This window comes from Mustelus asterias, chromosome 25 (genome assembly GCF_964213995.1).
Source record: "Mustelus asterias chromosome 25, sMusAst1.hap1.1, whole genome shotgun sequence".
Taxonomy (NCBI): domain Eukaryota; kingdom Metazoa; phylum Chordata; class Chondrichthyes; order Carcharhiniformes; family Triakidae; genus Mustelus; species Mustelus asterias.
This window is the reverse complement of record NC_135825.1, coordinates 31,375,397-31,400,402: the sequence shown is the minus strand read 5'-3', so window position 1 is coordinate 31,400,402 and position 25,006 is coordinate 31,375,397. Positions and strand designations below refer to the sequence as shown.

Below are 25,006 nucleotides of genomic sequence, written 5' to 3'. Positions count from 1 at the left end.
TCTTATCTTCAAAGCATCAAGCCAGATTCCCCCTGTATCAGAAGTGGCTCTGGTTCATTTTCTGAGTTCACTTTATAGCTGTGGGTTCCTTTATGACAGTCACACATATAGGCACATCGCCTACGAGTGGCCAGCGAGGAAGGCTCCACAACAGCGGCCTGAAGTTCAGGAAATCAGGCAATAAATCATAATTTTTCCTTTTCTTCTCAGGTGCTGACCCAATCTGCAGTGCCCTTGTTTTACTTTTAAAAATAAACCGAGCCATAGATGTTTAAAGAAGGGATATCTTCCTACTTGTGCTAATAAATTTCGCTCCTAATTCCTGATGTTAACTGGAGTGATGCTAATGCCCTTTCTGCCCTTTCACTGCTGTCTCTCCTCTAACCCAGTCGCTGCAACTCTTCCGGGTTCTCAGGAGCACCGCCTTTGGTTTTTTGCCATTGGTGCACGATTGGTCTCGGTGTCTCAGTGGGTGAGCTGACTGTCAGTCAGTGGAAAGGCTGTGGAGGGTGTGGGTTTTTGTTTCCGCTTGTGGAGCAGGGAAGATCAGAGTGGAGGTAAGAGAGGGTTGTAATGGATGTGCGCTGCACGCTGCCGGGGTGGACTGGGTGGAGGTGGATGGACTGTTTGACTTTGCAGGGCTCTGCAGCGCAGTGTCCTGGTTGTTGGTGTGTCATCCCGCTGAGACTGCGCTGACTTCCTGGTCTTGAGAGACGGCTGCCTCCCGTAAAAGAGAACGCTGCAACAGCCCTAACCTGTTGCATTAAAGCAACCTGACTCGCCTAATTGGGGCCCCGAGAAACCTGTTTACTAGGAACAACTCTCTCGTCAACTGGTGCCTCTCAGTTCATTAGGTGATTATTTAAAGGCTTCATTTGATCAGAAACACAAATAATTTTAATGGATCAAAGCATAAAGGACATCCTGATGTGTGTTGGGTCTCCTAGCGGGAAACCTAAGGCAGGTAATTGTACCTGGAAGGGGATGTAGGTTTCCTGGACTTTAATGTGATGTAAGTTGGATTATCAGTAATGCTTGTAGGATCCTCCTTGAAGTTTTTGGGGGAAAGCCACTTCTTGTTAGTGACAGAGCCCCTTTTTCGTGATGTCCATGGAAATCTGTACAGAACTAGGAAAGGTTTCCTGGATTTTTTTCAAGAATGTAAATTTTGATTTGATTTATTATTGTCATGTATTAGTATACAGTGAAAAGTATTGTTTCTTGCGTGCTATACAGACAAAGCATACCGTACATAGGGAAGGAAAAGAGAGAGTGCAGAATGTAGTGTTACAGTCATAGCTAGGGTGTAGAGAAAGATCAACTTAATGCGAGGTAGGTCCATTCAAAAGTCTGATGACAGCAGGGAAGAAGCTGTTTTTGAGTCGAGTCGTACGTGATCTCAGACTTTTGTATCTTTTCCCAATAGAAGAAGGTGGAAGAGAGAATGTCCTCGGTGCATGGGGTCCTTGATTATGCTGGCTGCTTTTTCGAGGCATCAGGAAGTGTAGGCAGTGTCAATGGATGGGAGACTGGTTTGTGTGATGGACTGGACTACATTCACTACCCTTTGTAGTTTATAATGGCATCATACAATCTTTTTGGTACTGAATTGGTTCCTATAGTTATAATTAGTCTTGTAGAGCAAAATCAAAGATTTTTAGAATGAGAAGATTCCATGGGGAGATTTGAGTACTATCACAGGATTTTCAAAGAATTGTTATAGTGCAGAAGGAGGCCATTTGGCCCATCGTGTCTGCACTGACTCTCCAAATGAGCATTTCACCTAGTGCCATTCTCCTGCCTTCTCCCCATACCCCTGCACATTGGTCCCTTTCAAATAATCATCTAATTTCCTCTTGAATGCCTCAATTGAACCTGCCTCACCACACTCTCAGGCAATGCATTCTAGACCCTAACTACTTGCTGTGTGAAAGTTTTTTCTCACATTGATTTTGCTTCTTTTGGCAATTATTTTAAATCTGTGCCTATTCTCAATCCTTTCACTAGTGGGAACAGTTTCTCCCTCTGTCTAGACCCCTCATTATTTTGAATACCTCTATCAGGTCTCCTCTCAGCCTTCTTTTCTCCAAGGAAAAGAGTCCTAACTTCTCCAATCTATCCTCATAACTGAGGTTTCTCTTCCCTGGAACCATTCTCATAAATCCTCTTTTATCTCTCTAATGTCTTCATATCCTTCCTAAAATGCGGTGCCTAGAACTGTGTGCAATACTTCAGTTAAGGTCTAACTAGTGCTTTACACAAGTTCAACATCCTCTTGTTCTTGTACTCTATGTTCCTATTAATAAAACTTAGTATACTGTATGCTTTATTAATTGCTGTCTCAACTTGTCCTGCCACCTTTAATGGCTTATTCACATATACACCCAGGTCCCTCTGTTCCTGCACCCCTTTAGAGTTTACCTCTCCAGTTCTTCCTACCAAAATGTATCACCTCACATTTCTCCACATTAAACTTCATCTGCCACCTATTTGCCCACTCTATTAACTTGTCTATGAGCTTCTAGAAGTTCTACTGTCTTCCTCACAGTTTATAATGCTTCCCCATTTTGAATTGTCTGTAATTTTTTTTAATTGCTCTCTGTACCCAAAGGGATGGGCCATTAATATAGATTAGGAAAAGCAAGGGTCTCAATATTGACCTTTTGGGAACTCCACTACAAATCTTTCTCCAACATGAAAAGCATTCTTTAACCATTACTCTCTGTTTCCTGTCACTCACCCAATTTTGTATCTATGTTGCTACTGTCCCTTCTATTCCATTAACTCTAACTTTGCACACAAGTCTGTTGTACAGCACTGTATCAAATGCCTTTTTGAAGTCCACATATATCACATCAACAACATTTCCCTCATCAATCCTCTCTGTTACCTCATTAAATAACTCCAGCAACTTAGTTAAACACAACTTTCCCTTATGAAATCCATGCTGGCTTTCCTTAATTAGTCCACATTTGTCCATGTGATAATAATTTTGTCTCATATTATGGTTTCAAAGAATTTTCCCACCACTGACGTTAAACAGACTGATCTGTAGTTTGTGCACTTAGCTTTCACCCTCTTGTGAACTAGGACATAATGTTTGCAGTTCTTCAGTCCTCTGGCACCACCCTGAGTCTAAGGAAGACTGAAAAAATATGACCAGTGCCTTTGTTGTTTCTACTCTCGCTTCCTTCAGTACCCTTGGATTTATCTTATCCAGTCCTAGTGCCTCATCAACTTTTAAGTACAGGCAGCCTATCCAATACCACCTCCATATCAATTTTAAACCTTTCTCATGACTATATTTCCTCCTGTTTCACCATGGCCTGGGTAGCATCTTCTTCTTTGATAAAATCAGATGCAATGTATTCATTTAGTATCTCAGCCATGCCCCCTGCCTCCATGTGTAAATCCCTTTTTGGTCCTGATTCTGCCCTACTCTCCTTACTACCTTTTACTATTTGTATGCCCATAGAAGACTTTAGGATTCCCTTTTATGTTAGCTGGCAGTCTCTTTTCATATTCCCTCTTTGCTTCTCTTACTTGCTTTTTCGCCTCACCTTTAAACCTTTTATATTCAACCTGGTTCTCCTTTGTATTTTCTATTTGACACCTGTCATAAGCACAGTTTTGCTTCCTTATCTTAATTTATACCTTCTTTGTCATCCAGGGAGCTCTGGATTTGTTTGTTGTACCTTTCCCTTTTGAGAGGACATAGGTGACTGAACCATCTTTTCTTTGAAGGTAGCCTATTGTTCAGCTACCATTTTTCCTGCCAATCTTTGGCTGTCAGTTTTTGGACCCAGACCCATTCTTATCCAATTGGAGTTGGTTTTTCCCCAGTTAATTATTCTTTCTTTGGATTTTCCATTGTCCTTTTCCATAGTCATCCTGAACCTTATAATACAATAATCACTGTTCCCTAAATGTTCCCCCACTGACACTTGATCTACTTGCCCCACCTCATTCCCAAGTCTTGCAGTGCCTCCTTTTCATTGGATAGGACACATATTGCTTAGAAAACTATCCCGAACACATTCTGGGAACTCATGCCCCTCTCTGCCTTTCACAATATCATTATCCCAGTCTATACTCAGATAAATAAAGTACCCCATTATAGGTACTTTTTGCACCTCTCTGTAATTTCATAGAATCATAGATTCCCACAGTGCAGAAGGAGGCCATTTGGCCCATCGAGACTGCACTGACCACAATCCCACCCAGGCCCTATCCCCGCAATCCCACATATTTACCCCACTAATCCTTGACACTGAGGGACAATTTACCCTAGCCAATCAACCTAACCCGCACATCTTTGGAGTGTGGGAGGAAACCAGAGCACCCAGAGGAAACCCACGCAGACACGGGGAGAACGTGCAAACTCCACACAGTGTGCAGATTCCCTGCAGATTTGTTCCTCTACATCCTTCCCACTAGTTGTTTGCCTATAGATGACACAAAGCCATATAATTGCACCTTTTTTTGTTCCTTTGTTCTAGCAAAATCAATCCTGTCCTTGGACTCCCACCACCCGCCCCATCTTTGGACAGCCTCATTCTCTCACCCTGCAATGTTGTCCTTAATCAATTTTGCCAACCCACCTCTTTTTCTTTCTTTCCTATCTTTCCTTAACACCTTCACCAAAATCTTGCTTCCATTCACACCGGCAGGACCTTACAGTCCTGCCGATGGCACACCCCCACCATGGGTTTCCCGGCAGCGAGGGGTGCATTCAACGGAAAATCCTGTTGATAACAGCAGAACCATAAGATGCCACTGCAAAATATGCTGCGGACTGGGAGAAAAATCCACCCCTTATATCCAGGAATATTTAGCACTCAGTCCTGCCCTTTCATAAACCAGGTTTCTGTTCTGTCCACAACACCGCAATTCCACATGGCAAACTGAACCTGTAACTCACCAATCTTGTTTACCACATTCAGTGCATTCACGTACATGCACAGTAACCCTGATTTAGACTTACTGACTTTCTCGCTTACTCTGACTATTAGCTTACTTTTCTCTATTCTAGCACTACCTGTTCCTCCCTTGTGCACCTTGGTATTCTGCTCTGATGTTTTCTCCTGGTTCCCACACCCCTGCTGAGTTAGGTTAAACCCTCCCCAAAGGCACTAGAAAATGCCCCATGAGGAGCTCAGACCCAGCTCTGTTCAGGTGCAACCTGACTGGCTTCTATAGGTACCAATTCCCCCAGCACCAGTGCCAATGTCCCAAGAATCTAAAACTCTGTAATGACTTCAATCAGGCCATTGAGGTTGGCCTATTGGAATATGAACTCCCTGATTAAGGAGTCAATTGATGGGCCAGTCAGAGTCTTTTCCTTGTATTTAACCAGGAGTGTCAGTTCCTCTGGCATCTCTAGAGTTTAGAAGAATGAGATGATCTCATTGGAATATATATCTTGGAGGCCTTGACAGGATAGATGCTGTAATACAGTAGCTGGAACATCTAGGACCAGGAACCATAGTCTCAGGATAAGGCGTTGGCCATTTTGGACTGAGATGAGAAGAAATGTCTTCAGCAAAATGGTTGTGAACCTTTGGACTTCTCTACTGCAGAGCGATTTTGGATGTTCAGTTGTTATGCTTATTCAAGGTGGAGATTAATTTGATTTTTGTCATTAAGTGCAGCACTGCAGTTCTCTTATTGTCCTGACCTGTTCCTTCCACTTAATGTCATATGTAGTGTCCATCTTGGTGACAGCACCATGTACATGTCTACAGCTGTAGGGCATACTGCAGAGAAAAATCATTTTAAAATGCCAGAAATATAAAACTGATGCCAAGAAATGCACAGCACATTTGATTGTGAGAAGTGTACTTTTTTAAAATACCATTTCAAAGGATTCCCATTCCTATTACATAGCTCCTGAGGACTGTACGCTGTGGATTCTGGGTGAATGGTTGTGCACAATATTAGAGGGCATGGGGGTATGAGGGGACATGGAGGATCAGTGGAGAATAATGAGGGGGAATTGTGTATGGAAGAGGGTGAGGGCTTTGGGGCACAAAAATGATGTGGATAGCTCAATCAATGCCCCAGTGAACTGAGGTGGGCAGAACCAGCCCACCTTGGCATCCATACTCTTTCAACCCTGCCTGGGGAGTCAAAGACAACCTGAACCCTGCCTGTCTGTCTCCAGTAGATAACAATATGGCCAGCAAGGGCAGAGGTAAAGGGCTTGGGATTCCAAAGCTGTGAAATAACCCAAGTTGCATTTTCAGCGCCCAACCTGAAAATCCAGCCCTTTGCATTCAAATGCTTAAAGGATGTGAAGTTGCTGTACACATGTGATGGATTATCACTAAATACCAAAACAGTTCGGTCTTATCCATTCTTGTGTAAGTGTTTTTTTAATGGCATGATAATTGCTTTTTTTTAAAAAACTTCTCTGGTACTGAAAATTAACTTTTACAATTGTGGAGTCTCATTCATTCAATTTTAATTAATGTTGGCGATTTAGAAAAAATTCAAATGTGAGTAATTTTTAAAAATGTTTACTTCTGGTTCTCTTTTTTTATCTTTTTTTTTCTGTCTCTGTGGAGTTTGCACATTTTCCCCATGTCCGTGTGGGTTTCCTCCCACAGTCCAAAGATGTGCGGGTTAGGTAGATTGGCCATGCTAAAATTGCCCCTTAGTGTCAGGGGGACTAGCTAGGGTAAATGCATGGGGCTATGGGGATAGGGCCTGGGTGGGATTGTGGTTGGTGCAGATTCGATGGGCCGACTGGCCTCCTTCTGCACTGTATGGATTCTATTCTATTCCCCCCACCCCACCCTTATATTTTGCTTTCCACACACGATTTGGCATTTAATTAACTTGTCTAACTTACACTTCTGAGTTCAGACGCTGCATGTCTCAATATGGATTTGTCAATCCAATTATTTAAGGAGGTGCACAGTTGCTTGTCCTTTTCCAGATTTCCTGTAGAAGTTACCATACTGAAATAGATTTCTGATCTTCCCAAATTCCAATGCCAAATTACTGGGCTAATGGTAAGATACTTGGGAGTGTGGATGAACAGAGGGATCTGGGTGTCCATGTCCATAGATCCCTGAAAGTTGGCACCCAGGTTGATAGGGTTGTTAAGAAGGCGTACGGTGTGTTAGCTTTTATTGGTAGAGGGATTGAGTTTCGGAGCCAGGAGGTCATGTTGCAACTGTACAAAACTCTGGTGCGGCCGCACTTGGAGTATTGCGTACAGTTCTGGTCGCCGCATTATAGGAAGGATGTGGAAGTGTTGGAAAGGGTGCAGAGGAAATTTACCAGGATGTTGCCTGGTATGGTGGGAAAATCGTATGAGGAAAGGCTGAGGGGCTTGAGGTTGTTTTCGTTAGAGAGAAGAAGGTTAAGAGGTGACTTAATAGAGGCATACAAGATGATCAGAGAATTAGATAGGGTGGATAGTGAGAGCCTTTTTCCTCGGATGGTGATGGCTAACACAAGGGGACATAGCTTTAAATTGAGGGGTGATAGATATAGGACAGATGTTAGAGGTAGGTTCTTTACTCAGAGAGTAGTAAGGGCGTGGAATGCCCTGCCTGCAGCAGTAGTAGACTCGTCAACATTAAGAGCGTTCAAATGGTTATTGGATAAACATATGGATGATATTGGAATAGTGTAGGTTAGATGGGCTTTAGATTGGTTTCACTGGTCGGCACAACATCTAGGGCCGAAGGGCCTATACTGCGCTGTAATGTTCTATGTTCTAAAGCCCAGACAAAGTTTATGGGCAATTCCAGGTATATATGAACAGCCAGAAAATGGTCAGTTTTCCCCATTGACCACAAACTTCAGGTCTTTTTGTTCACGATTGTAAAGACTGTTCATTATGCAAAATGGTGCTGGCGATCATAACAAATTTTGAGTGACCATGTGTAGAAGATATGTGCTGCTACTAGTCACTATCAATAGCAAGCCGCTCCCTTGACATAAATTCAATTTTTTCATTTCTGCTCATAGAATCATGGAATCTGCAGTGAGAAGGAGGCCGTCGAACCTGCATCGACAACAATCCCACCCAGGTCCCATCCCCGTAACCCCACATATTTATCCCCCTAATCCCCCTGACACTAAGGGGCAGTTTAGCATGGCCAATCAACCTAACCTGCACATCTTTGGACTGTGTGGAGCACCCGGAGGAACCCACACACTCACGGGGGAACGTGCAGATTCCGCACAAACAGTCACCCGAGGCCGTAATTGAACCTGGGTCCCTGGCGCTGTGAGGCAGCACTGCTAACCACTGTGCCACCATGCCGCCCTGTTCTTTAATTCCTACTTAAGGGAAAGCTATTTCTTGGGAAATCTCCCACGGAGATGACATCTTTTGATGTCATCTCCGTGGTTTGATGACATTTGAGCAATGTTGTTCGACAAGATTTCAGGAAGTTGTGTAGCCTATTCCAGTAAACCCTGAAAGATATTGATGACGCAGTCAGTAATGACTGTGCAGAACAATGTGATAATTGCAGTCTTGCCAATTACATTGACTTGCCTTTATGTTGTACCTTCACATAGAATAACATCCCAAAGCATTTCACAGAAGCACAGAGTAACATCCCAATCATAGAATCTGCAGTGAGAAGGAGGCCATTCAAATAAAATTGGATCATGAACCAACGAAGGAGACGTTAGCTGGGATCAACAGAAGCTTAGTCAGAGATGGGTTTTAAGCACAGGGACTACACAGCTGAAGGCACAGTTACCAGTGATGGTGCAAAGGCAAAAGACGGGGGAACAGAGAATTCAGAGGGTAGGGTTGCAGGACTGGAGGAAGTTACAGACATTGTGATGGATGAACCCACAAATGGACTTAAACAAGACGATTTGAAAATTGAGGCGGGTGGACAGGGAGCCAGTGCAGGTCAACAATGAGAGATGAGCAATACTTTTATAGATTAAGGTTTGGACATCACACTTAATTAGTTAGTGGTAGCACCCACCTCTTCATCAGAAAGTTGCGGGTTAAATACCACTCCAGACCCTTGAGATATGTTTGGGCTGTTACTGTAGTGCATTACGGAGGGTGTACTGCATTATAGGGGTATTGTCTTTCAGATGAGGCATGAACTAATACCAGACTATCCTTTCAAATGGACCTAACCATTTGTATGATGATATACAAAGATGATCAGAGAAATTGTCCTGTTATCTTGACCGACATGTACCCCTCAACCAACAACATTAAAACAGAAAATGCTAGAAAGACATAACAGATCTGGCAGCGTCTGTGGAGAGAGAAAAGGTTAATGTTTTGAGTCTGTATGATTCTTCTTCAGAGCTCTTTGCTTTGTCATTAAAACAGATTTATTTTTAAGAAACTATTTGTGTAGCATGACAATGTACTTGTCATTTATCTCATTGCTGTTTGTGGGATTTTACTGTGGCCAAATTGGCTGCCATGTTTACCTGCATTGCAATGGTGACTACAGTTTCAAAGCACTTATCTGGATGCCATGAGGAAATTAAAGATGCCATGTCAATGCAAGTTTTTTTTTTTTGCCTTGCTTCCAAAAACCTTTTTCATATTTTACAGCTCTGCTGTGGTTGTTAGGTTTTTGGGGGCTGTGTCAGCTTTTGAAGTTGTTGGTAAGATCTTGCTTGCTCCTTAGGTTGACACGTTTATCGAGTTCCAAAAGCTAAGTGAAGATTCAGTGGCCGGCTGTTTGCTGATCAAGATAATGTTTATGCATTCTATTAGCAGGATCAGCTAAATTGTGGAATCCTCTTTTTTTCAATGAAATCTAGGCTCGTTGTGGTTTTTAAATAATGCACCAGTTGGCTGTTTTCACACACTTTTAAATATAGAAAGCACTGAACGTTTAGCAAGTAACCATTTTGTGTGGTGTCACGTTGAATGTATTTGTGCTTTCAATGTTGCAATTCAGCATCAGGACCTTGACGCAGTCTCTTGTCAAACACCCCCAATCAAAGTGATATGTTCTCAGTAGTGACTTCCTGCAGCGAAGAATGGGAGCCATACAGCTTCACATGAACTATTCCCATATGGAAGTAAAAATTGAAGGGGATCTCAGACAATATTGCCATGAGAAACTTTGAATGCTTTTATATGGCACTGTAAGGGAACCATGAAAACAAATCTTTATAGAAATAAAGCAGGAAAAAAAATTCTAATTACATTCAAAATATGTACACAGAATATCATGATCAGCTCCTAAATATCAAAATAATGCTGTATTGAAAATATTTTAAGTAGCCAGTGTGTTTATTGTCAAAACATAAAGAGGAGCAGGAGTAAGTCATTTGGCTCTTGGAGTCTGTTCTTCTCTTCATTAAGATCATGGCTGATCTTCTGCCTCAACTTCATTGCCCTGCCCCAGACTTGTATTCCTTAATTCCCTTAATATCCAAAAATCTGTTGACCCCTGTCTTGAATATAATCAATGATTGAGCATCCACAGTTCTTGGGTAGGGAATTACAAAGATTCTCAACTCTGAGTGAAGAAATGTCTCCTCATCTCTGGCCTAATTGCTGAATGCTTATTCGGAGACCATGGCCAACATTTTCTAGCCCTGACACTGGTGGGCATCATTGTGGGCCAGACAGGGAAATTTGGAGAGCTGCTAAAATGTCAATGGCTCTCCAAATGTTTCAGTCTAGCCTGCTAGTGGCAGGGTTGAAAAATCCTGGCATGTGACCCTATATTTGATTCTCCAGCCAGGGGAAACATTTTCACAGCATCTACCCTGTCCAGCCATTTCCATATGTTTCAATTGGATCACCTTTCTTCCTATTAAACTCCAGGGATTATCGGCCGGGTCTACTCAATACCTCCCCATAGGACAATTCCAATTTCCCAGGAACCAGTTTAGTGAACAGCACACTCTGTCTAAGGGAAGTATGCCCTTCTTTAGATAAGGAGACTAAAATTGTTCAAAGTACTCCATGTATGGCCTCACCATTGTAGTAAGGCATATTTTATTCTTGTGTCCTTGTACACAAAATCACAAAGTTAGCATGCAGATACAACAAACAATTAGGAAACTATAACAAAAGCAAATATTCCATATGGTTTCCTACTTGTTTGTTGTATTTGCATGCTAACTTTGTGATTTTGTGTACAAGGACACGCAGGTCCCTCTGAATGAAAACATTTCCCACCTCTCTCTTCAAAAAACATCCTGCTTTTTTATTTTGCCTACTAAAGTGGATAAATTCCTATATTGTCAAGTTGTATCTCACAGCTTTGCCCCTAACACAACCTGATATATATTTTCTCTCTTTCGCTTACTTTTCCACCTAACTTTGTATCATCAGCAAACTTGGATACATTACACTCAGTTCCTCATCCAAGTCATTAATTAAGATTGTAAATAGCTGAGGCCCAAGTACTTAAACATATGATGGCTTACAGTCTGCCAATTTGAAAATGCCCTACTTCTTCCAACTCTTTTCTCTGTCCATGAACTAATCCTTAATTCATGCTCATATATTACCTCAGTAGAAGAAGTCCTAATTGTGTGCAATGAGCTCTAGTGTATCAAAAGTTTTCTGAAAATCCAAATGCACACCCACTGATTTACATTATGTGCCCTGTTGGTTAGATCTTAAAAACACTAACAAATTTGTCAACACAGTTTTCTTTTCATAAATCTCTGAGTCTGCTTAATTCTATTGTGATTTTCTAAGTGCCCTGTTACCACATCTCTTATTCTCTTCTATAATCTTTTCTATCCGTGATTCTACCCCAGACCACCCCCCCCCCCCCCCCCCCCCACTTCCCCATTTGTTGACGTTTTGCAGATGAAGACCTTCATTTGCAAGGAAGTGAAGGAGGGTCTTTATAGGAAAATAACTTTTCTACTTAAAACTACGCAGAGACTTATGTCTGATTATGTCCAAAAGCTCCAGCGGGCGTTTCCAGGGTGTTGAACAGCCTAATCAGAATAGATAAAGGAACCAGTGGATGCTGCTCAAAAAGGCCCCAAAATTTGGAAAATATCATTTTGTACAGTTGCACAATCACATCCTTCTGATTGTCATCCCCTCAATATGCTGATTTACTTCTAGGCCTTGGTGTTGGCCAAAATCCATATGGCCCGTGTTTTGAGTTTGAAATTCATTTGATATATTCTGAAGAGGCCAAAGGATAACAACTTTTTGTTTCTAGTATTTTTAAAAAGCCTCCCAATTGCCATGATGGAATTTGGTCTTGAATTATTAGCTAGATCTCAGTAACAGCACCAATGTGCCATCATATTCACCACTTTACTGGAAGCCACCACCTGGGATGCTACTGGCATCCAAGTGGTGGCCTCAAATGCTTCAAGTGCCATAAAATTGACTGTCTTTTAAAGAAAATAATAAGACCTGGCATTTGTATAGTGCTTTTCTCAACAACTGGACCTCTCAAAATGTTTCACAGCAAATAGAGGTTCACGGCATGGAAACAGGCCCTACAGCCCAACATGCCCATGCCGCCTAGTTTTTACGAGTACAGTACTTTTAAAAATGCTGTCACTGTAGGAAACCTGGCAAACAAGATGCACTCAGCAGTGTAACAATTACCAGATTTTTGTGACGTTGGAGTGAGGGATAAATATTGGCCAGAACACCAGGGAGAACGCCCCTACTCTTCTTCAAGATGGTGTCATTGGATCTTTTACATCAGCCTGAGTGGGCAGATAGGGCCTTGGTTAAACATCTCATCTGAAAACCAACATCTCAGACAGTGCGGCACCCTCTCATTACTGCCTTGGAGTGTCAGTCTTGGTTTGGTGCCCAAGTCCTGGAGTGAGACTTGAGTCCAGTGAGAGTGCTACCAATCGAGCCACTGCTGACACAAATAAAAGGACCAACTTTGGCACTGTTTTCAGATGGTAGTCCTGATTTCCTCTGCATACATACATTTCCATGTTTTATCTTCCTTCTTACTCCTGCCTACGAGAATTATTAAAATGAACTAACCCTGATCTGATACTTTGGTGGGATTAGGAATCTGTTCTACTGCACGTGAGGCATTGGAAAAATATTGAAGAATTTTGGCCTCCAGTTTATCATGAAAAAGAACCTCATCTTAAAACCTCAACCAATTTATCTGTCTCTAGCCCTAGACTTCTCGAGCCCAGTTGATTTAATTATCTGTGTTGTCACCTCCTATTTCTTTATTTGCTCCCAGCAAATGTGTCACTGTTTTCCACCACTGTTATTCCACTAAAATAGCTCCCACCTATGCTTCTTTAAGTCTCACGGATATAAACTCAAGCAAATCTGGTCCGCAATTGGCCAAGTCATACATCACCAAGCTTGGCTCTTGAACATGTCGAGCACTGCCTCTGACCTCAGTCAAAACTACACGCATTTCCAGGGTCAGCCTGGATGGCAACGGTAACCCTCAGGCTATTCATCCACCTTGTTAATCTCACTCCTCCTCTGCACAAACACTTGAAGGAGTTTCTGAATTCCTCCAAAATGCCTCCACCACCACCACCACCACCACCCCCCCCCCCCCCCCCCCCCCCCCCCCCCAAGCCTTTCCCATGCATTTAAGTCCCAGCATCATAGGTCTTAGGTTTCTGGCCCTTTCTGCTAGCGGGATCTTCCGGTTCTGCCAATGGCAAACATCCCCCCATGACAGGTTCCCTGGTGTCAGAGAGTGTGAACCATGCAAACTGCTGTGGGCATCAGCAGGACCAGGGTCGCCTCCACTGCCAGAAACACATGCAGGGGAGGGAGGGGGGTGGTGTGGAAAATCCCACCCCTAGTTTCTCATGCATTCAAGCCCTGAATCCCATGCCTTCACAAATCTTTCCCCTCCCTAACAGCAGACTTTCCTTCCTGGTCCTATACAAGCTGATCATCCCTCCTAAATAGTGCACTTTTTCTATATACCCATGTGCAAAACACCACAGGATAATTTACTATCAAATACACTATATAAACATACATTGTTGTTTACATCGTCAACCAGCTGGTTAAGAGTTAGAGTAACCAAATGTATTTTTATACATCATTGTTTTTCTTCTATCTCCTAGTTTTTTTCTCATGCATTCACATTGTTTGATGTTGCAAATACTGGATCTAAATATTCATCTGTGTTACAAGGGAGGAATTTGTAACTAGAATTTATTAATGTTTCAATTTGAATCACCATTGCAGCAATGCGTTGGATCCTGTTATTCTGGATTCTAAACTGTTTTGTTACAAATAGTGTCACTTTCTTCTGCATGTTACCTGAAAACTCTAATTTGTCCATTCTTTAAACCTTTTCTGTCTTTTGCTTTAGATACGTGGGTGTGAAACTTCCAAGTATGGCTATAAACGGAGAAACGAAGACAAACTAGAATGACATAGCTGTGGGTTTTGATGCAGCATCTTGGTGAAAACAAAAGGTCCCACCATTCCTGTAAGACTGAGTTCTCCATTCTCAAAAATCTTGTGAATGAAAGCACATGGTTCTACCGCAGATGAACATTATTCTAGTGCAAGACGCATTTGGCAATGAATAACTCTTCAACGACTGTGCCTCCTGTTGTCGAAAGTAATACAGTCGCAGGATCTGTTCTAGTGCCCTTCTTCCTTCTGACATTAATTGGATTCACTGTTGCCATGGTAAAACACATTTCCTAGCTGCACGATTACACAACAGTTTTGACTTTGACATTTCTGAATGTGTGTGAAATGTCTTGAAAGAATGACGGAAAATGTAAAACTGTTATATTGAATGTTGAGTGGCGAATGTAATACCCTGAGCTCAAACGTCCTTGGATTTTGAAGGATTTATAGAATCGCCTTTGCTTTTCTCCCTTGGCCGTAACATTGTTTGTATAACTCGGCAGATTATTGAGGATATTCTAGTATAATTGCTATTTGAGGATTGAATGTTGCAGTTACTAAACTTTGCTTGAAAATAAAGGGGAGTCATAAATATGAAAAATTAGGAAGTGAACCAGGTTCTTTGGCCTAATTAATCTGTCCTGATGTTAATACTCTACCAATGTCTCCTCCCATTCCCCTGTCTTATCTCAGCCTTTTCGTTCAGTACACAGGAATATGATTAGCAAAAGTGGAACAGCAGTATTTATACTCAAGCTGTGCATATATCATCTTGATGGGCCGATTGGCATAATTCTGCTCCTATATCTTATGGTCTTATACAACAGACTTCCTTGTGTCTGTGATTGTTTATACATTATCTTTTGTGCACTGTTGCATAAATTTAATAGAATTTTTTTTTTAAAGATGTCAAACTTGGTCTTTACTGAATCACTTTTTTTGTTTAATCAGGTGATGTATATTCGGAAGAGACGCAGGTAATTATTACCAATCTTATGTAATTTAACAGAGCAACTTTTCTGTTCTGTATCTAAATATAGTTTGGCTTATGATTTGGGCTACCTCTGCATCTAGTATGTACAGCATGTGATTGGTTTATATCTTGATATAGTTCAAAGGGGTGCAGCAGTTTATAAATGCTTCATAAATAGAATGTTTCCAGGAAGACAGAATTGCTGTCTGTTTGAGACTAAAATCCATTGTGAACACTCTGCTAAACACAGTAATACTGTATCTCTTGTAAAGTGTATCGTTTGGGAATTGGCAAACTTTAAGATATTTTTTATATTTATATTTTTAATCAGAATTCATAATGAATGTTATTCTAAGGCTGAAGGACTGACATATATAATATAAATGATTTGCATGTGAATGTACAAGACAAGTTTGCGAATGATACTAAATTAGGGGATATCGTTGACAGCGAAGAAGGTTATCAAAAATTACAGGGGGATCTTAATTAGTTAGGGAAGTGGGCTGAAGATTGGCAAATGGATTCAATACAGATAAGTGTGAAGTGTTGCATTTTGGAAATTCAAACCAGGGTAGGACATATACAGTGAATGGTAGGGCCCTGGGAGTGTTGAGGAACAGAGGGACTTCGGAGTACAAGTACATAATTCATTGAAAGCAGCATCAATAAGTCATTGGGCGGCACGGTAGCACAGTGGTTAGCACTGCTGCTTCACAGCTCCAGGGACCTGGGTTCGATTCCCGGCTTGGGTCACTGTCTGTGTGGAGTTTGCACATTCTCCTCGTGTCTGCGTGGGTTTCCTCCGGGTGCTCCGGTTTCCTCCCACAGTCCAAAGATGTGCGGGTTAGGTTGATTGGCCATGCTAAAATTGCCCCTTAGTGTCCTGGGATGCGTAGATTAGAGGGATTAGCGGGTAAAATATGTAGGGATATAGGGGTAGGGCCTGGGTGGGATCATGGTCGGTGCAGACTCGATGGGCCGAATGGCCTCTTTCTGTACTGTAGGGTTTCTATGATTTCTATGATCACAGGTAAACAGGGTGGGTGAGGAAGGCTTTTAGCACACTGGACTTCATCAGTCCAGGCATTGTGTATATGAATTGGGACATTCTGTTACAGTTGTATAAGTCATTGGTAAGACCACACTTGGAGTACTGTGTACAGTTTTGGTCACCCTGTTATAGGGAAGACATTATAAACTGGAAAGAGTGCAAATAAGATTTATGAGGATGTTGCCAGGACTAGTGGACCTGAGTTATAGGGAGAGGTTGGCCAGGCTAGGACTTTATTCCTTGAAACATAGGAGAATGAGGGGTCACCTTATTGAGGAATATGAAATCATGAGGAGCATAGTTAGGATGAAAGCACATAGTCTTTTTTCCAGGGAAGGGAAATTGAAAATTAGAGGGCATTGGTTTAAGGTGAGAAGGAAAAGATTTAAAAGGGAACTGAGGGACAACTTCTTCGTACAGAGGGTGGTGCGTATATGGAATGAGCTGCCAGAGAAAGTGGTTGAGGCAGGTACAATAGCAATATTTAAAAAGCATTTGAATAAGTACATGGATGGGAAAGGATTAGAGGGATGTAGGTCAAACTTGGGCAATTGGGACTAGCTGGGAGGGCACCATGGTCGGCATGGACCGGTTGAGCTGAAGGGCCTGTTTCCATGCTGTATTGCTTTATGACTCTATGACATGTGGAATTCTACTCAATAGGATCAGCACCTTCGGGAAAAAGGGAAAAATATTGTGACGGGGCTGGAGGAAGTGTGGGGAAAGAAATACAAAGTGAAAAATGGCAATGACCAGGGTTTTAAGATAGGATCAGGAGTAGGCCATTTAACCCATCAATTGCAACCTAACTCCATAAACCCACCTTTTCCTCACATTCCTTAATACCTTTGGTTATCAAAATTCCATCAATCTCAGATTTAAAATGAACAAAATTAGCATTGATTGTCTTTTACAAAGATGTTTCAAATTTCTCCCACACATTGACTGTAAATGTGTTTCTTAACATCACTTCTGAATGATCAGGCTCTAAGCTTCAGGCCTGGACTCCCCAATCGACAGAAATAGTTTCTTGCTATTGAGAGAACTGCAATTGAGATGTTGCAGATCAAGTGACTTAAACTAATTAAATTGACTGACCTTGTGATTCAGCTACAGACAATCACATCCATTTGTACCATGTTGCTCCCAGGGAGGAAAAGAAATGTACAAGCTTAACTGTTCACTGAGAAAATTAAATAAAGCAGCTGTAGAGTCATATGGAACTCATTTTTAGTTTTCAAAAGTACTCTGGTAGGAAACTAAGTGATGAAGGAGAGAGGGAAAAGCCTACATGTAGTTGTACCAACGTTATTATAGATTATCCCAAGGGTGGCACTGTGGTTGGCACTGCTGCCTCGGCGCCAGGGACTCGGGTTTGATTCCTGGCTTGGGTGACTGTCTGTGTGGAGGTTGCACGTTTTCCCCATGTCTGCTTGGGTTTCTTCCCACAGTCCAAAAAATGTGCGGGTTAGGTTGATTGGCCATGTTAAATTGCTCCTTAGCGTCATGGGGATTAGCATGGTAAATATGTGGAGTTACGGGGCCTGGGTGCGATTGTTGTCGGTGCAGGCTCGATAGGCCGAATAGCCGCCTTCTGCACTGTGTAGGTATTCTATTCTTCTAATCATATTGCAACATTTATATTGCATAACATTGTATTCTTTAGCAAGTGGAATGGGAAGAGGTCAGGGAACATTGGTTGCATTTTCATTTAGTGAGACAAAATAAGTGTAAGCCTAATGTAATCTTTAATCACTCCAGTGTAACATTTTCCTTCTCTCCAAATATCTTCCCCCTACCTCTTCTGAGGGCATTGCATTAGGTTGGAAGACATCATGCTGGCCTGCCTCTGCTAATATATCCAAGCGATCTTGAGGGTGGAATGGTGACACAGTGGTTAGCATTGCTGCTTCACAGCACCAGGGTTGTAGGTTCGATTCCAGCCTTGGGTGATGTCTGTGTGGAGTTTGCACATTCTCCCCTTGTCTGCGTGGGTTTCATCCGGGTGCTGCAGTTTCCTCCTGCATCCAAAGATGTGCAGGTTAGGTGCATTGGCCATGCTAAATTGCCCTTTAGTTTCCAAAGATGTGTAGGTTAGGGGGGGGGGTTGTTAGCATAGACATGTGGGTTTCAGGGATAGGGCCCAAGTAGAATGCTCTGATAGAGGGTTGGTGCAGACGCAATGGGCTGAATGGCTTCTATGAGCAGAGTGAGTTGAGCCAGCAGGTTGTATTGTCACAGGTTGTATTGTCACTGTGAGAGGGACAGAACAAATGTTACAATTACGCAGAACGTTTAATAGTAAAATGGCGCTCTCAATTTTTACGATGGGGAAAAATAAAATAAATTTTCACTGAGCACCACAGCTGATTATGGTCCCTGCTGCACAAATATTCATCCAGCAGCTGTCACCAGGTGGTGCTTAGGAATGGGACTGTCTAGCTGGAATTTTTCTTTGTCCTCCTTTGATGGATGAGGATCCCAATTGTAACAGCCTACCATTGTAACCAGCTAACTCCACACAAACTGGAGCTCAAACCTGGCACTTTTTTAGTATGTGTGACTCATTCCCACATTGACCAATGTATTTAGCAGCTAAGCCACCAAGTGAGTCTGCACCTTTTTTTAAAAAAGGGTCTTTAACTTTGTTATTAATCAGTCAATGGAATTGACATTTCTTGTATTCGACTGGCGTTAGGGACCAGATCAGAAACTCCAAGGTATGTTATGAACTTAGCTTAGAACCTAACTTTTCCTTTTGATTTTGGCATTAGGGTGAGCATAAAGTGTTTCACTCCAGGTATGATTCAAGTGACCCACTAGGAAGTTTTTATCAAAACAAACTTTATTTAAGAATACAGTTCAAATATAACAAGAAGAATTAGCATAACTTTCACCAATTTAAATACTTAAACAAGACAAGTTATAGTCTTAACAGTTATCAATCTCTATAGTTCCAATTTGAGCAGTACCCATAGACATAAATCCCTTCTTCAGAACCTGTTAGCATCAAAAATTAATATGCTCATGTGGGCGCTAGATATCCAGCCTTTTAACACTTCTGGCAGAGATCCAGACAGCCACCTGTCTTCTGACTCTCATACAGCAGAATCTCAGAGAAGGATATATTCTCAAACAGCAGAACTTCAGAGAAATAAGCCTAGTCTCTGGCAGATACCATTTTCCAGATTGTCTGTGTGGAGTTTGCACATTCTCCTCGTGTCTGCGTGGGTTTCCTCCGGGTGCTCCGGTTTCCTCCCACAGTCCAAAGATGTGCGGGTTAGGTTGATTGGCCAGGTTAAAAATTGCCCCTTAGTGTCCTGAGATGCGTAGGTTAGAGGGATCACTGGGTAAATATGTGGGGGTGGGGCCTGGGTGGGATTGTGGTCGGTGCAGACTCGATGGGCCGAATGGCCTCCTTCTGCGCTGTTAGGGTTTCTATGATTATAAGAGAGACACAAAGCTATTTCTTCTTTTTTCGGATCCAAACAGCAACTAAGCTTGAGTTCTCTGTGTAAACCTAGCTCCACCCAATCACCTTCAATTATTGTCGATCAACCCAACCGAGTCTACTCTGCAAAACCACAGGACAAATCAGTAAAATCAGCAGAACAGCATTAGTTCAGACTAAAACAAACATACCAGCAATTCGGAGCAATTATGATGCTGCAGTAACAATAGAGGATGCCAGTTACAGTCCAAACAGCACCAGTTAGAACAGACTGTTAAAACAGATCCTGCACAAAAAAAACACTTCTTAAAGGCACAGTGGATAATTTTAAATACATCTGGTTGTTATTGTTTTTTCTTAAGAATACATAATCAAGAACAGCAACTCAAAAATCATCCTGGATTTGATAATGAATTCTTTACTTCTTGCCTTTTTCTAAGGTTGGACAAGCTGCGACATCAACTACTGCCTGTTTATACCTATGACCCCACTGAGGAGATGAATGAAGCTGAGGAAGAACTTCTCTTGGACAGTGACGAACCAATGGTGAATACAGAATTGTGTGTGAGGGAAAGTGGTCATTTCACCTCTGTTCTAGCTTTATATTTTTAAGAACAATTGAATTAGTACCAATGTAGTGTGGATGAAAACATGCCCTCACAGGTTCAGTAGGTAGCTGCACCACGCTGACAGGAAGGTCCTGGGCTTGATCCCCAGCCAATTAATTTCAATTTGGCTGCTTGTAGAATAGAATCAGACAGGACAGGAGGCCATTCTGCCCAACATGTATGTGTCCAAGAACTATCTAATTTTCTCCGTTTCCCCCAGCCCCTCAAATGTCTCCATTTTAAATATAAATCCAGCCATTTGGAAAAATACAATTGAATCTGTTTCAATCACTCTTTCACACAAGTATATTCCAGACGACAAATATGGGAGATATTATAATTGCACGGGAGGTGTTTAATGGAAGGCACATTCGGTGTCTTGGGTCAGTCTGTTTTTCACTGTGAGATAGTTCAAAACATAACTATCTTATAAAGCCTCACATTCATCATGCACCACCACATTGTTGATGGAGTAGTTAACAGATTTTGAACTGTTAGTACTTTATTTGAAATACCCTATCAGCTGAGCAAATTTGCAAAGCTTTTTACTGATGTGCACTTTACAAAGCACAGTTACTGAAAATTTGGAAACACCCAGTGTGTTTGTCTGTTTTCCCTTTTGACTGGGGCTGGTATTCAAGCAGAGGTTGGCCTTGGATAAAGGGTAGAAGAGAAGTAACGGTTCATGGTGAAAAATAGCTAAAATATATTATATGGAAAATGCCACCTTTTTCTCTCTCTCACACATTTCTCCTCCCTCTTTCTTCCTTTATCATTCCTTCTTCCCCCCCTCCCCCTCTATTTTCCTCCTCATTCCATCTGCCATCATTACATCAGTAACTCGGAGCATGGCCAGATTAAATTGATCCTGGGCCTAGATTTTTGCAGAAGATTGCAAAAACGGCAGAAGAGGCCAAAAATCAAGTCCTGTCCCTGAATATTGCACCAACCATTTCCGCAGGGGCCAGAACGGGCCCAAGTCAGGATTTGTGATCGTGTGTTTTGTGGAGGGAACTGCCTATATAAGACAACAGCTTCCTTCACTCGTGTCTAATTTTGGTGACCTTTACATGTATGAAACACCATGGATGCAGTTTAGACCTGATAGGAGCAGGTCTGGACTTTATGGAGTCTTTGTTTGAGTTGGGGGACCCTGTTGGAGAGACAGGTACCAATTTTCATATAGTCCTGTGACACATTGAGGAGGACAGGCACCCTTTTGAGGAGGTTAGGTACCCCTTGGGATTTTTAAATGTAGGCATGAATGTGCATACATTGATCAACTGTCAAGCTCATTAAAAATATCCAAGGGGTCAAAATGAAATGTCAAAGACAACCGTCAAGACATTTAAAACTCTTACCCTATAAATCTTCAAAACGAGTATTGAGTGTTTTTAAAAAAAACTCCTTGCTTGCTATTTTACTCTGTTGGCTTAAGCCTGAGAACCACCATTACTGCTGTATGACTGATTTCACAACCATCCATTTGCACAATAGGGCTCCTTCAAATTTGCAGTTTGATAGACAGCTCAAAGTAGCTATAAACTCTTTGAGATGAGGCAATGAATTCCAATGTTTGTTTTTATAAGGGATTAGGCACTTGAACAAAATGTTTTTATAAGGATGCAATTGAGAGGTTATAAATGTGACGAAAGGGTTTTTAAGATTTCTTTTGGACAGCCTCTGCAATAGACACATCAAACTTTATTTAGCCTTAGCATAGGTCCTAAAAATTGTCCATGGTAGATATTGGGTGAGTGGGCAAGGGGTGATGGGTGGGAAACCATGACTTGGCACTGAGTTGGAATAGAGGCTAGAAAGAGCCACAAAGAGGGGGTAAAATGGCATAGGTTGGTATGGAGGGTATTTTTTTATTTATTCATTTGTGGGACATGGGTGTCACTGGCTGGCCAGCATTTGTTGCCTGTCCCTAGTTGTCCAAGGGCAGTTGAGAGTCAACCACATTGCTGTGGACCTGGAATCTCATATAGCCCAGACCAGGTAAGGACAGCAGATTTCCTTCCCTAAAGGACATTAGTGAACCAAGTGGGTTTTTCCAACAATCAAAAATGGTTTCATGGTCATCAGTAGATTCTTAATTCGAGATTTTTTTAAAAATTGAATTCAAAAAACAAGGGCTATGGGGGTGGGTGAGGGTTTGAAGTAGCATTTGTTGGATGGGGAGGATTTTGGTTGGGTGTGAAGTCTGAAGGGCGGCATTCAGTTTTATTGCTTCTTTTAAAATATTTGAAACAGTGCCAGAATACCAAGGCAGGCCCTCCCTCTGCACCCATTTGCCTTCACACTTGTTCTGGGGACAGTGGGCACTCACTCCCAGAGAACCCCACCCCACTGCTGGAGCACTTCACGTTGGGTTTCTGAAGTCGGGAATGTCCCAAAATTCCAGGCTTGGGTTCTTTTGGACATTTGATTTGTGTAATTGTAGAATTGAATGAGTCGAGTAGATAGGTGTGAGTGTTTCTGGCAGGACATAGGATGAGCTGGGAAAAGGTGCTTTTGTTTGCCATGTTGTGAGGTAAGTGCTTTGGCCACCAGACCAAATTGATAAAATCAAATCTTCCTACAAACAGACCACAAATTGCTAAAGCAGTCAGTTCAAAGGCATTGTGTTTCTGTCCTAACCCACAGGTTCTAATTCCGTGTGAAAATTGCAACTAGTGTTTGTATGCTTCTTGTTTTGACAGGTCATGCAAGGCTGGGGGACATCACAACAGTATAGAAGAGCATTTTTTACAAAGGACATGAAAGCTTGATATTTCAGTTACATTTTTGACTTGACGTATTCAAAGGCACCTGGCAAGTGCTGCTCCATATGTTTTCATGGAAGAATGGCTACAAAGCACTGTTTCTAAAGATGGTTTGCACAAGTGAAACTTGCTTATTGCTAGATGGCCTGTTGCATACAAGTAAAATGCATAATTGGGTCGCGTGTTTGGTACAAACGTGGGGGGCCGCAGTGTATATTTTATTTGCCTTGCAGTAGGGGGCAGCTGCGTATGATCATGCTGCATACGCGTAGAAGAAGCAGTATCAATCTCTGGCAAGTTTGCAGTAGCTATGTATCAATGTACAACACCATTAAAAGATTTATTTTTCATTTCAGGTTTTTGTTTTAAACTTTAATTTCAGTGTATAATTATGATAGAATTGAGTGTTTTAACTCCTAATGCTGGCTACAGGATTTGTGGGCTATTTGGTATGTTGGATAGTGTTTCTTTTTGAGAAGCTGTATGCTGAAGATGATAAATTTGTTTTTGGTTAATGCATAAATGTTTGGGTGGTCAAAGCAGCGCGCGAAAATAAGCTGTTAGCTTAAGGGCAAATTTGATTGAAGTTTATACTGATGCGTATTTTAACTAATAAATCATATTTTTCCTTGAGCAATTACTGCTTTAGATTTTGAATGAAATGTACATCAGAGAGCCCTCAGGCAGCCTGGGAGCACAACTTTTCTGTATTCTTTATGGTCTGTTGTGCTGAAGGATACTCCGTGAGGCAGCAGCCCAGATCCACACAGAAGAGTGCACACTTATCCCTGGTGAGATCTGAATCCTTCGTTTGAATGTTTTAGTGCTTTACTGAGATCTGCTCATCACCATCCAAAAGGTAGTTCATTTTTAACATTATCAATAATTATTTCTTGAGGCTGTCAGCAAATTTTGCCTCTGTAGCTGATAATTGTATGCCTGGCCTCCAGAGAACCCCAACAGTGCAGAAGGAGGCCATTTGGCTCTCCAAAAGAGCATCTTACCCAGGCCCACCACCCTATCCTTGTAAGCCTGTGCATTTAGCATGGCCAATCCACCTAACCTGCACATCTATGGACTGTGGGAGGAAACCAGAGCACCTGGACGAAACCCACACAGACACAGAGAGACCGGGCAAACTCCGCGCACAGTCATCCAAGGCCGGAATTGAACCTGGGTCCCTGGTGCTGTGAGGCAACTACTGTGCCACCCTGAGTCTCCCAGCTTATTGGCCCATACATTTCTAGTAAATCATTTTCCTCGAAGTTATTTTGGTGTGGACTTGGACCATGAACACCAATTTTCATTTGCCATTGCTTTTTATTGAGGATGGTGATCCCTTTCATTCTGCTCCACAACAAGTTAACATCATCATCTGATCGATCTAAGTCACAATGAAGCCAAATCCCAAAGCGGTCTTCATTCAGATACTTAGCTATATTAATTATATTACAGGACTGTCACACAAAATCTATAATATTGCCTGTAATATTCAATGTTGAAATTACTGATGGTGGGACAAGAGCAGTAAATAAAAAATAAGATAGTCAATGATTTTTGGCGTCCGTGTATATTTTGGCCTATGCATTTGAGTAATTCAGGGTGTAAATGAAAATACAACTTTAGCAATTAAACAGGTTTTTGAATTGGAGCACATCATTCTACATGTCTTCAATAAGAATTTGCTGAGGTCACAACAATGTGTCGCGTGTAATGCGGAATATTAATTGTTCTATTCACGGTTGATGTAATGCCTTGAATTATTTATAAAAAAGAAGGAAACAGCTGGTCTTGCAAAGATACAGGACACAGTTTTCCTGGATATTGGCAAAGGC

At 41.8% G+C, this 25,006-nt stretch overlaps 1 protein-coding gene across 2 annotated transcripts; it reads left to right on the top strand.

Annotated features, from left to right (window-relative positions):
- Positions 1–493: 493 nt before the first annotated feature.
- smim29 (small integral membrane protein 29) lies at positions 494–24,724 on the top strand. Of its 2 annotated transcripts, none has more exons than XM_078197948.1 (5): positions 494–557; positions 14,271–14,596; positions 15,272–15,297; positions 20,236–20,341; positions 23,109–24,724. In XM_078197948.1, exons 2-5 carry the CDS (start codon positions 14,486–14,488, stop codon positions 23,175–23,177), a joined length of 312 nt encoding a protein of 103 aa, XP_078054074.1. In that variant the 5' UTR covers positions 494–557; positions 14,271–14,485; the 3' UTR covers positions 23,178–24,724. The 2 variants fall into 2 exon arrangements, with proteins under 2 accessions (XP_078054074.1, XP_078054075.1); XM_078197949.1 differs by having other exon boundaries at positions 539–854.
- The last annotated feature ends 282 nt before the right edge of the window (positions 24,725–25,006 follow it).